Here is a 13,161-nt window from a genome sequence, read left to right on the forward strand (position 1 = left end):
TATGTTATATGTTACATAAGTTATATGTAATAAATGTTATTAAATAACCTCAAAAATACTTACAGTAGTTTTAAGTATTAGCATTTTGTGCCATGATTAAGATTTGCTGTTTGCAGACATGGAAATGAACAAATTCACTATCAAACACCAAAATGAACAGCAAGTTTGCCTTTAAAGTAAATCATTACTATTTTTTTTTTAAAGCTTTTTAGCTCCACAATGCCTACAAACTTAAAGAAGATCCAGCTTACACGCTGTCAGTCTACACTCTGTAAAGTCAGCCACATGAAAACACTCATTGGAGCCACGGGATTACTCTCTCACACACCCATCGGCAGAGACAGCCACGCTGGGTGGCAGCACAATGCAGAGCAGCGCTGAGAATACTAATCAATCTGTTCCTGTGCAAAATTCCTCAGATAAAACATTCTATTATAGACATTGCGAGCTGCATGAGATTTGTGCCGATACGAGTGTGACATGAAAATGGGAATTCTGCCTTTGTGCACTGCTGCTGTGAAATGGGGTCCCAGTGTGAGCCCACCGTCGGGGATGTCTCTGGGTATTCACACTAATGCATTAATCCTAATACAAATAACAAATGGGGAAAATGTGACATTTAATTAAAGACTCGTGATGAGTCTGATGACATGCTACCTCACAGTTGGCCTCTGCTGTGTCAGTCATGTATATATGAAAGAAAATCATCCAAATTCTAGATGATAAATGGTTATAATTGGATTATTCAACAAAAACGTAAATACTGAGGCATTAAAACAGCACACTAGTGTTTTCTCGAGACTCTAAATTGCTGCTATAAAGCATGCACCGTAGACTGAACTAATTTTGGTATCTGACTTTGTTTTGTCCCCTGTGAGCAGTTCCACGCAGAAAGCAGCCGGACAAGGGGCTCAGATGACAAGCAGCGCTTCTATGATTAGGGCTGCAGCGAGGAGGGGGAAGGAGGGTGCCACCGAGGAAGGTCAGGGGGGCTTTTACACACAATCAGTTGCCGCCTTCTTGTTGACAGCACACTGTGAACTGCGGTTAATTTGTTTCTAACGTGGTGGCACCGTGACGTTCCCGACTCACTGGCTCTGGCTATTGGAGTTAGAATGAGGCTTTGGCGCTGATCTCCGGGGAGTGAGCAGAGCGCGTGAAACTTTTTGGGGTTTGTGTTCAGCATGGCTCTGGAGACCGCCTTGCTCCTGAAAGCAGGGTTTGTGCTGCTGATGGCAGGTGAGTCCATGGTACTCAGCCAGAGAGTCGCTATAGTTGGATTGATCTTAAACGTTGTTTATGTTTTTCTTTGAAAAAAAAAAGCAGGTCTTTGAAATGTTAGTCTATTTAGAAATTATTATTATAGGTCTTGGTTGATTTATGGCAGAAAACAGGACGAGGTAAGTAAGGATTTTGTTTTCTTGGGTTTCTTGATAATGTTTAGTCTACAAATAGACTTGATCTGTTCATTAAAAGTCCACTATGCTGCATGTGCTTTGTTTCTGGAAGAAATTCTGAAAAACCCCCCACCATTATTCACTCAACCTTACATTTCAGTAGCATTTGCCCTCATCTACCTTCTTGCATGCTCAGGAGGCCATTGTCATTGAACGTAACCAGTCAAAAAGAAAAAACGTATGTAGCAGTTGTGTGAGTTGGTTTTACATTTTCAATAACTTTGTTTCAACGTTTGAAAATGAAGGCAAACGTGATAGTATATGACCCATTGACATGTTAGAGAGTAATGTCTCCAACATCCCTTGAACCTCTAATATGAAATTCTTGGGAAACTTTTAGGAATATTGATCCAGAAACACACTGGGAATTCCTTAAACTCATCTAGAAGGAAAGACCATATACTATTAAAAAATGATGGTTGTAGGTTCATGGAGTGCTCCTTGAAAGTAATTTGTCCATCGGCAGTTGCTTTTGGGAAAAAGATGTGTAATGCGTTTCATTTGGGACCATAATTTACAAAAGGAACTCCGTGCTTTTGTTGAATTTCACTTGAAATAGGAATTTAGATATAAACTTACCAGGAAAAAACAATTACTGAAACCTACAAAAATGAGCTGAAACTTGAAAAAACTATAGAAAGTAAGTAAATTACCTAATCTAAATTCAACTGAGAATTTGTAATGACTAAACAACACCAACAATATGTGAGTAGGTTGTGGTGCTTAAAGGTTCCTCAATCAAATACAAAAATATCCCCCACACAATCACACCACCAGCAGCAACCTTAACTGTTGATACAAGGCAGGATGGTGCCATGCTTTCATCAGCTGACATCAAAATCCGAGCAGAAATTGAGACTCATCATCAAACCAGGCAACATTTTCCAATCTTCGATTGTTCGATTTTTCTGAGTCCATGCAAACTGTAGCCTCAGTTTCCTGTTCTTACTGACAGGACTGGCACCCAGTAGGCTCTTCTGCTGCTTTAGGCCAGCCTCTTCAAAGTAGGCATTTTCACTCAGAGAACCGTCGCTCACTGGCTAGTCTCTCTTTTTCAGAACATTCTCTGTAAAACTCTAGAGATGGCTGTGTGGTACCCTTTGAGATGAAGAAGTCACAGCATATTCATATTTGTTGCTGATTTTTAGAGACTTTGCAAAAATTCACCATATTTACCAAACTTAGTGCTTATAATTAGTTTTCCGTTTCTGATTGCAGCTGAAATGCTGTCAAAATTAAATCATAACAAATGAAATACTTTAAGCCTAAATATCATCCAAAAAACAATGTGTTTCAATGAAAGCCTTTTAAAGGGTTAATGTCAGCATGGAGCATTAATATTTGTGAGAATGATTTCAAACCTCATCATCTAATATTTATGAGAATCAGCTTTTAAAATCCATAAATGTTGAGTCTCAGAGACGCTGACAGAATTTAAGATTCCCATTGGACTGATGCGTGTTTCCTAACCTAACAGAGTTGAAGGCAAAAAGTCAATAGAGCATAAACCTTCAGTCAGAAGAACATCTGTCAAACTATGCCTCGATTTTCCTGGAAATTGTAATCCAAATACAATGCTGGTTAACAGCCAAGTTGAGGGGCAACTGTGAATTTTCCAAGCGGCAGTTGCCACCAGAGGCCGGTGAACATGACTGTAGATGATAGACAAGCTAATATTCACTCCCTTTTCAGGAGATTACCGTGCGTTCGTTCAGATCTTGCTTTGCCATGACAGTTTCTCACATTCTTCTTTTGTAGCATCTCTTTTGAAGCTCCCGTGTCAACACGTTCAGTCTTCCTCTGAGTGCAGGGAGAGCCAGCAGGGACAGAGCAAACATAATGGGCACACAGTCGGCCCTTATCTGGCCCGAACAGACTGGAGATCCACCATGTTTCGCGATCGTAACAACAACCTGTTTGTTTCCACGCAGGCGTTTTACACCAGATTAAGCCTCCCTCTCCTACTGTACTCCTCCGTGGTGCTACATTCAGCCTCAAGTCCTGCGGGATGGCCGCGGTCTGCCTCCACGTTTGGAGGCTGTTTACACGCATCTCTGAAGTAAACAAATGGGATTGGGACATTGCCTGCAAATTAAAATCTTTTCTTAGTGAAAGTAACAGCCTAATAGGGAAGAAATGGCCCAGTAGGAATAACCATTGCCAGGACATGACCTTGTTTGCTGCACAAACATATTTCTAATTATGAAAAAATTAAACAGAAGATAACTACTGCAGCACTTTGCAAAAATCTTTTTGAATGGTTTACAATGAAGCAAGCTGCTACAGAGATATTTTTTTTATTTATTTTTTAAATACTTCTGTCTTACTTCTGTTTTTACTTTGTAGCTCAAGTCCTTGCATCAGTGTCTGGCTGTAACAGGGGAGTCTACAAGTTTTTTATCAATGATCTCTGCTTGGCGAATTTCACATTCAACATGGAAAATCTGGATCGAGGTTTATGGTGCAGCTGGAAGGACACAATGGAGTGAGTTCACTGACTTGAACATGCAAAAGGGAAGAAATGCATGGCGGAACATAAAATCACTAATTTTCCTGCATAAAACTGTACTTGTAAGTCAAAAAAATTGCAATTGATAGAGTCACGACCTCCACACAGACCCTGGTAAACAGCAGATATTGTGTGTTGCAAAGCAGCTTGCAGATGGAGCAGTGGCTGTAGCCAGGGTGGAGCAACTTAGTTTGCTTCACGTGAGGTTTGTCAGGTACAGAATTAGCACAATATCAATTGAACAGTTAGCTTAGTTTGGCTGGCTTTGAGATCAGTTTAATGAGATTTCTTGACTTGCGTGGTCTTGTGCTAAATTCAATAAATAATTACATTGTTACTGTTACATACAGTAGAGTGCAGAAGTCTTGAGCCACTCCTCATATTTTAAATTGTTTGCCTTGAAAGTAGGAAATAGCTGCAGTGATTTATTGAAATGTGCAAACACACATGTAAATACAGCATTAAGGTAAGCACATGTAAGCTAATGAGCTTGAAAGTGAATATTTGGTGTGACCACCTTTATTCTTCAGCACAGTCTGATCTCATTTCTTTAAGTGGAATAGTTCTCCAGGCTTCTTGAAGGACATTCAAAGCTCTTCTTTGGATGTTTCTGCCTTTTGTTCTGTTCTCTGTCAACATGATCCCACACTGCTTCAGTGATGTTGAGGTCGTGTTCCACTGTGTGTGTTTTTTATACAGGTCTTTTACTGCATTGGCAGTGTGTTTGGGATCATTGTCATGCTGAAAAATGAAGCTGTTGCCAATCAGATGCTTTCCAGAGGACATTGCATGGTGGATAAAAACCTGATGGTACTTTTCTGCATTCATAATTCCACACATTTTTACAAGGTCCCACACACCACTGGCTGCAATGTCAAATGTGGATTCATCACTCCATCAGACCTGTTGTCACTGAAGCCACCCTTCCACTTATACCATTTTTGATGAGACTTCAGTGAACACTAGATAAATGAGCTGAAGGTACAGATGTATCTCTTAAAGACCTGACACTTCTTAAGGGCATGAATTTTAAATACTGTTTGTGTGCTATAAATTGTTTTTAGGCCTGCTACGTCTTCTTTTGTCCACTCTTATATCCTCAACGATAGGATGGTTTCCAGGAAATGGAGTGAAATGAGTGAAAAGCAGCCATTGTCCAAAGAAAAACTTTTGAAAGACCTTCAGAAAGCCTGGAGAACTGTTGCTCAAGAGCACTTTAAAAAAATCACAAGAAAGTCTGGCTCTTTGGAAGAGAGTAAAGTGGGTTGGCGTCAGTGTAACAGAAGAATGATGGTGAGAAAAGTCCTCATGCTGTCATGTGCATGAGGATTATTTGATGTCTCAGTCATTTCGCAGTTAAACAGCTATAAGAAGAAGCTGATGGCAGTGTTCACACCCAGACTATATAAGTCTTTAATATGTCAACATTAAGGCCTTGTGTTTATATCATTCACCTCTAAGTGAGTACTAATATCTTAGCAGGTGCACTGACAGACTGGTATTTCTGAGCTTATTAGAGGCATAAAACTTGTTTATCTATCTGTTTATCTGTTTACTCTCTCATGCACCAACACCAGGGGAAAGCTTTACTGTATTTGTTGGCCATTATATCGTCTCAGTACTTGGTGGCTTCGTTTCCAAACCCTGACAGTCAGGGAGTGAGTCAGACAGGAGGATGAAAGGAGCCGGGGGACCCAAAGAAGAAGCTGCTGTCAAAACTGTGTGATTTCCCTCCTGGTTCACAGTCCTCACTTGGTCCAGCACATAACTGGGGGTGGTGCTGTGTGTGTGTCTCCATGGGTACGTGTGCTCAGTTGTAACTCATAAAGAATTTGCACAGGCACTTGGAGGGGCTGGCAGTTGCGTCACCAAACTCCTAGCAACAACGTTTGACGCCACTGTTCAGGCTCACAGGAAACATTTGAGACTCCCAGGAAAAAACCGGTACAGAGAAAATTACAATTATTGAAAAAAATATTTGTGGATTCAGGCTGTGTAGTAATAATGACAAGTAAAACGCGAATTCAAAGACCAGACATGTACCATCGCTCGTTTCGGTCTTTTTAATCCTGTTATAGCTTTCCTTAATTAGGTATGACCTGCACTCCACTTCAGTCATGTACTGAATATAAGACAGTTGTCATGAACTGGTTTATGGACTGATGTTTTGAAGCTGAAAGTTTAGTATTTTGACGTTCATTTCCTTTGCTCCAATTAAAATAATTCTGAGTAAAGATTTTGGGCCAGTTGATTATCTGCACTGATGCGCAACCACCTAATTGTAACAGCATGAGATCTGATAAAGTGATGAAGCGCTTTCATCTCCTTCAGTGGCTATTTTACTTCTGGCACCAGTCTGATCAGCTTCCTGTTGTCAGATATCCATCACCTGTTCAGCGCAGTAGTTGCCATCATGTGTGGCTCTAAATTCTCTCACTTTTTTTGTGTTTATTTTTTTAAACAAACTTCACAGATGGTAAATGGATTAGTACTCATATAACGCTTTTTCCTCTTTAACTGAGCATTCAAAGCAATTTTTACTGAGAGCTTCATTCTCCCAGTCTCACATGCATTCATATAAGCCTATGGTCATGCACACACTTACACTTCGATAGAAGCATTGGAAGGAACTTGGAGTTTAGTATCTTACCCAAGGATACTTCGATCATCTGGGGATCATATCACCGAATTTTCAATTGGTGGACGACCCGCTCTACCTTCTAAACCACAACCGCTCCACAGCAAGGGGCATGAGTGGGTCATGGTCCCTGGCTTTTCCAACCTACATGTCCAAGTATCCTTGAGCAAGATACTAAACCCTGAGTTGTTTTTTATTTATGAAAATGTTTGTGCTTCTGTCTCTGAAAGTTTCAGCACTGGACCTTATTAGAATCGTAATACAAGGTACATGTAAACGTAGCTGCTGAGGCACAGGAAAACCTTTTGGTGATGAGGGAGAACCCAAATACATGGACTGATAAATGTCAAAGGTAATGCAGTGCTATAAATACACAAGGAACTAACTAGATATAGGGGAAATCAGTGACCCAGGGACGACAGTCACAAAGGAGGGAAAAAGGCAAATTAAGGAAGTAAAACAACAGTTCACAAACAGGTTGGAGCAGCTAGGGATCCAACAACCAACCTTCAAGTTAAGAGATGACCTGCTGTACCTACTGAGCCGCAGCTGCTTCATTAAACCATCTCAGGATGGCCACTGTCGAAGTCGTCATTGGTGCTGACCCCAAACCTAAGCCTAACTTTAACCTTAGACAAGAAGATCAAGTTTTGCCCGTTTTTGCCTTTCTGAGGGTAGGGCAGGTTTAGGGTTAGACCTCAGAGGGTTAAAGGGTTGGATTTTGTGATCACTTCACTTTCAGAAACACAGTTAGGCACAGTGGCCGTCTGGAACAGAATCTCTCCTGGTATGGTGCAATGCTGTACTGAGGGCAGTACCCTGTTGGTATGCATCTCCATTTCCTCTGCGCTCCACTACTTAGCAGTTATATTTAGCAGTGTTAAGCCCACTGGTAATTCTAGACACTCTTTTGCCTTTTTTCTCCCCACCAACAGAAATACCCTGCTCTATTCCCTCTCTGAAAGGATGTCACAAGATTCCGGCCAAAATTTCTCTATTAATTTGGGTTTTCAGCTTGATTGCTTTAAAATGTTTCACCAAACATTCAGAAAAAGGATCAACTTTAGTAACACTTTTTCTTTAATTACACATACTAAGTTAGATTCAGTGAATTCAGCATGAATCTGCCTGTGCTCTGCCGTCCTCTGCAGGATCTATGAGGGACTCACAAACTGCACATACCAGGTGGCCTTGAGGATGAACTGCTTCTGGCCAAATCAGATAGTCGACCGTTTCTTCATGGAGATTCATCAGATCTACTTTCATGACTGCGCTCTGACTGGTCGGCTCCTGCATGACCCACCGATTAGCATCCTCGCCCCATTTATCACAGTGCCTGTACTGGTCACCCTGCTCATGACTGCTGTAGTGGTGTGGAGGAGCAAACGCACACAGGGAATGCTATAGGGACCGTCAGAGTGTTAGATTTGGGCTTGTAGAGCGTTCCGGAAGACATTTCTTTAGTATAAAGCATGCTCTTTTAATTTTCTTTTCATATTCCCGTGTTGATATTGAGCATACTGACTATTTGGAAGTTGCAGTGAAACAATTGCATGTTCTGAAAGATGTTAATAGAAATAAATTCTGTATTTGGTATTAAAACTGTCTGTCCAGTCATTTCTAATGGGTAAGGTCACCTCTATGAAAATGCCTAAGTCAGGGATGCAAAACACTTTTTACATAGCAGGCCACATACAGTCCACTTTGATCTGAAGTGGACAGGACTAAACATCTGAATCCTGAGATATTGTAATCTAATAAAAGACACTATTAAAGCAGAAATTTCTATAGCAGATAGTGGAAAAATGGGAACTTCTCTATTTAATTGTTTATCTATTACATAGCTACTTTGGTGTCGTATGAACAGCAGTGTGGGTCGAGTTTTTATCAATAGGAAAAGCTGCAAAACTTATGATAATACAGCTAAAAGTACAAAATGTATCCTCTACTTCACATTTTCTAAAACCTTCCAGTGGGTCAGATTGGATTCAGTGGACTTTTAAGGCCATTTATGTTAATTACCATCTGACATCGTAGCCCTGACAAACAATCTGCATAAATAACACCTGACAGTAGAAGAGACTGACTTGATTGGAGCCATTCAGAGGAAGGTGAAGAGATGAAAAGGAGAGCGGGAATTAGAAAACAAATGTAGGATGAAGGGAGGAAGTTGTATGAAATAATTTCAACAGCCAAAATTAACAATATTACAGTTTTATAGTCCCTCTATATCTGTTTACCTTTGAATAAATTCCACTGTATATTTATTAATCATTTTTTGAGGCATCATTTACAATGAAGGAAGCACTTAGTTGTCATAACACAAAGACAGTTAAAGTCAGCTAAATGGCACGAAGATCAATCTGTCCTGTCCTTTGGTGCAAATCAGTGACAAAAACTGCACCAGAGAGGCAACAACAAGACCTCAGGGCATTGCTCTCTCCGTATCCCTCCAGTTTTGCTTTTTGCTATTGTTCTTGTAACTGCTGCTAGCATGAATTTGTGTGCGAGTAGGAGCAGAAGCACCTGGCAGGTCCACAAGTGCTGCCCTCTAGTCTTCACAGATGATTTTGCAGTAACATAAAACATCTCCAGACTCTTTAATATCTGTCACATGAGCTCAGTGTTGGGCACTGTTTACAAAAATGTATAAAATAATGATATTATAAAATGAGGATATTTCTATTTATCTTCAATGTGTGGCTTTTCTTCAAACTATGAGGCACTTTTTAATTCTGTGTTTTGAAAAGTGCTTTACAAATAAAGTTTAGTTAAAAACAAGTTATTACTCTCTTCCCCTTCATACTTGCACAAAGTAGCAGATACAACTAGTTCATTGGACAATTTTATACTTCAATGACATTATTTTCTTAAGTCATTTTTTTAGTTACTTAAATTAATTGTAATTTGAAATTAGAGGCTGGGGTACTTACATATTCATAAACTTCACATTTCATATCATTACAGTACACAGAGGTTTCACAGCAGTTACAGAACACTTTTTTTTACTGCAGTTTACTTATTACAAAAATAAAACAAAAGTGCACTCAATACTTGTCAAACTCAAGATTTTAACATTGCACAGGAGATTTTCATGGACTTCATTGAACGAAATGGCTCCATCTAGTGTTCACTCTGAGATTTTCTATAAGGCAGTTGACAGTCAGTAGTCTAAAATTGAAAATGAAGAGCAGCTTCATTTCATTCAGATTCGAGTTAATATTAATAGAAAATTCTGATTTGCATTTTCAGAAAGAAATAAAAAAAAGGAAGCGCTGTGAGGCTTGTACAACACAGTGCTCATCAGTAGGTCTAAACAAGTAAAAAATAACAAAAAAAGAAACTTGCTAATGCACTCTGTTAGTGTTAAAATCTTTAATAAAAATGTTACGATATTTAAAAAAGTAGAAGCAACTCAGCAAGGATAAGCACGACCTGCACATATTGACTAAAAAGTCTTCATCAGCGTCTAACAAGACAGTTGTTTGTTTTAAGTGGCGACGATCTAAAAAAACTTGGAAAGCAATCCTAAACAGGATTCATGCATTCTGAGTGATCAAGGTTTGCACGCCAGCCAGTAGAAATAATGCATAATCATCGTGACTTCTGTCTCAGGAGAGGACACCTTCATTGCAGACATCAACCTGGGATAAAAGACAGAGACAGAATGGTTCATTATGATTTAGAAGAACTACTGGATGACAGATTATGCGAAGTTGTAAATTAACAGCAACCTCCAGAGGCTCTCTCCTTCATTAAATTAGGCAAACATGCAGGTGAAACTCTTTAAAGAGACAGAACACAGCAAAACTGTTTAAATCTTCCCAAACTTTAACAGTAATTAAATACAATGTCATACTTATATATCCATGTAAAAGTTATGGCTCAGCAATTCTCCTCCTTATATTGTGCTTGCTGAGCTATTCTCTCCTGTCACTGGCGGGGGAATTAATGGCGGCTATATTATCAAAGCGGTAAAAGACTTCAACAGTTAAGCTTAGTCAAGCAATGTTTGGCTTTTCTGATTAATGCCCGAGACTGTGCCAGTATTCAAAGCTGTATTCTGGTGGGTTTGATAATCAGAAATGAATTAAGCTGGGAAGATTACGGGAATCAACGGTCAGCGCCAGGTGAAGGGAGGTGAGGGTTCAAGGCCAGGAGTTAACGATTAGACTGGTGAAGTTCAATGTCTCACTTGTTCCTGATATGGTCAGAGAGACGTTCGGCCTCAGCGGGGTCCTTATTCTTCAGTTTCTGGTAGCTGGAGAAGGTCTCCACCATGCCAATATATTGACTCAATGGCAGGTTCCTTTTTGTCCGCAGGCACTCGTTCCTGGACACATTTGGACTCATAAATAAGTATGTTCTGGTCAATGTAACTGAAGTCAACTTCTGGCGAAGCTTCTGAGCACTCACCACTCTTTGTCTGGGTAAGAGCAGGAGTTGAACATGTCTAGGTAGATCTTCTTAGAGGATTTTCCAATGTAGGGATCTCGGAATGGAAGCAGGGCGCCATAAAACTGGTGGGACAAAGAAAGAAAGAAAAGACAAACTTTAAAGCTTTTTGGGGAAAGCATTAATTTATAGTGGCTGAAAACCTACATCAGTACTCTATTTCTGCACATGAGTTTTTAGATTTGGGATGAACCTCTTTGCATATGTCATTGAGAGTGCTGGAGATGTCCCCGTACTCAAGCTCCATGTCCATGGTGTAGCTAAGGAGAGCCAGGCAGCCTCCAGGCTTCAGCACCCTGTCAGCCTCCTTGAGGAACCGCTGGTGATCGAACCAATGGGCTGCTGTCATGGCACTCAATAGGTCCACCTCTCCAGATGCAAATGGTAGCTCTTCTGCTGGACACTGCCTGATGTTAAGGTGAACAGAGTCAGGACAAGGAAAAAGTAGGGCTCATTATAGATGGGAGAGATGAATAAGGGAAAAGCTTTGAATAACAAAGCATATTCCTGCTTTTGTGGATGATCTTATTTGGATTCTCTTCCATTCGTAGAGGAATAATATAATTCAATGCTGGTAATTTAGTTTACCGCTCAAGTCTCCAAGGGCAGTACAAACATATCACTAAGATGCAAAATGTCTGTTTCTTTTTTCACTTTCTTCTCTGGAGTTTTCTTTCAAAATTTTATACCACTCATCCATTTTCAGCCCAGCCAAGTCAGAAAGGGGGGAGTGGAGCCCATCCCAGGTGTTGTAGGGTCAACTCCCCTGGACAGGTCACTAATCTCTTGCTAGGCAAACACATAGAGCAAGAGGCATTCGTGCTTACTTTCCCACTTATGGTCAGTTTAGAATAATCATCTAATCTCACTCCATGTTTGTCTTTGGGCCGTGAAGGGGAGAAAAGGCCCCTGCCTGGATTCAAACCTAAGACCTTCTCATGATGCTAACCTCAGATCAGATGAAACAACCTGCAGAAGTTAAGAACATCAATATGTGTCTATATCCGTCTGACAGGTGGGTGTGGGACTTATAGAAGAACACTTTGCCTGGTACCGATTGCCAAGTGCTTCTGATCAAGGCCACGTCCCATGGACAATGTGAGGCCACCGGTGACCCCTGTAACACTAGGATTTGATCTTCTATGATGGTTTTGTTTGGGAATGCTACCCAAAGTGGTAAACTCTTTGAAAAGAACTTCCAACCATGTTTATCTAAATCTATCTTTATCTAAAACAACCAAGGAATGATTGACGTAATGTAGCCTTTACTTAAAGAACTGCCCCAAAAAACAAAATAATGACATAATGAAGATGCTGAAGAAAGTACAGAACCTTTGACATATTGGTTTATCTAAATCACAGCCTGGATTTCACATCCACCACATTTCGTTCCCCTTCACCTGTATGAGACATTTGGTGGGTTCTTAATGGCTTGCGCTGTCTCTATCTGGGCGGGGCTGACGTCGGTTCCAACCACTTTGGCGAAGTATGGAGCCAAAAGGGTCGTCCCTTGCCCCGATCCACAGCCTACATCCAGTGCAAGGTTGAATGGTTTTGGTGTCTAAGAGAAATGCTGATTTTAGAGTACATTTAACACTGAAGACCACTGCCTGAATGTAATAGAACGTTAATAGATAGAGTCAAAGTATTTGTTCAAATGCTATCAAGCACATAAGCATAAACACATACCCTTTTCTCCATAAAGCTCATAACTGTGCTGACCAGCTCCTGGGGTGCCACTCTGTACTGCAGGTAAGCCGCCGCATGATCTTTCCCCTCGAAGAGCCGCACAGCCATACTCCGTACTCCAGCAAAGTGTGCCTGCAGACTGTATGCAATATGTGACCGAATACTATGACTCGGCACTTTGAGCTCGTCTTTATTTAACCACCTAGTTGAAGATTAACTGCCAGAGCTGTGCACTATGTGCTACAGCTTGCAATTAAACAATGCATGGGCTCAATTCTTTTAAAAAATAATAATAAAAAAAAACTTCTGGCAGCTATTCTTTATGAGTTATTTGATGTAGCATGGCAGTTAATGATCAACTAGGTGGCACATGACGATGGGGATGACATGCATTACACAGGCAACAATAAGCT

The 13,161-nt window shown here is 40.4% G+C and overlaps 2 protein-coding genes across 2 annotated transcripts; one reads left to right on the top strand and one right to left on the bottom strand.

Annotated features, from left to right (window-relative positions):
* Positions 1–929: 929 nt before the first annotated feature.
* Positions 930–9,997, top strand: LOC102078032 (receptor activity-modifying protein 1-like). The gene is made up of 3 exons (XM_005457994.3): positions 930–1,239; positions 3,804–3,942; positions 7,756–9,997. The coding sequence occupies exons 1-3, from the start codon at positions 1,185–1,187 to the stop codon at positions 8,009–8,011; spliced, it is 450 nt and encodes a 149-aa protein (XP_005458051.1). The 5' UTR covers positions 930–1,184; the 3' UTR covers positions 8,012–9,997.
* LOC100701305 (putative methyltransferase DDB_G0268948) lies at positions 9,518–12,917 on the bottom strand. Its single transcript, XM_005457995.4, has 6 exons — positions 12,749–12,917; positions 12,460–12,620; positions 11,253–11,466; positions 11,021–11,124; positions 10,800–10,937; positions 9,518–10,248 (listed from the first exon to the last, which is right to left on the bottom strand). The coding sequence occupies exons 1-6, from the start codon at positions 12,854–12,856 to the stop codon at positions 10,161–10,163; spliced, it is 813 nt and encodes a 270-aa protein (XP_005458052.1). The 5' UTR covers positions 12,857–12,917; the 3' UTR covers positions 9,518–10,160.
* Positions 12,918–13,161: the final 244 nt, after the last annotated feature.

This window comes from Oreochromis niloticus, linkage group LG23 (assembly GCF_001858045.2).
Source record: "Oreochromis niloticus isolate F11D_XX linkage group LG23, O_niloticus_UMD_NMBU, whole genome shotgun sequence".
Taxonomy (NCBI): domain Eukaryota; kingdom Metazoa; phylum Chordata; class Actinopteri; order Cichliformes; family Cichlidae; genus Oreochromis; species Oreochromis niloticus.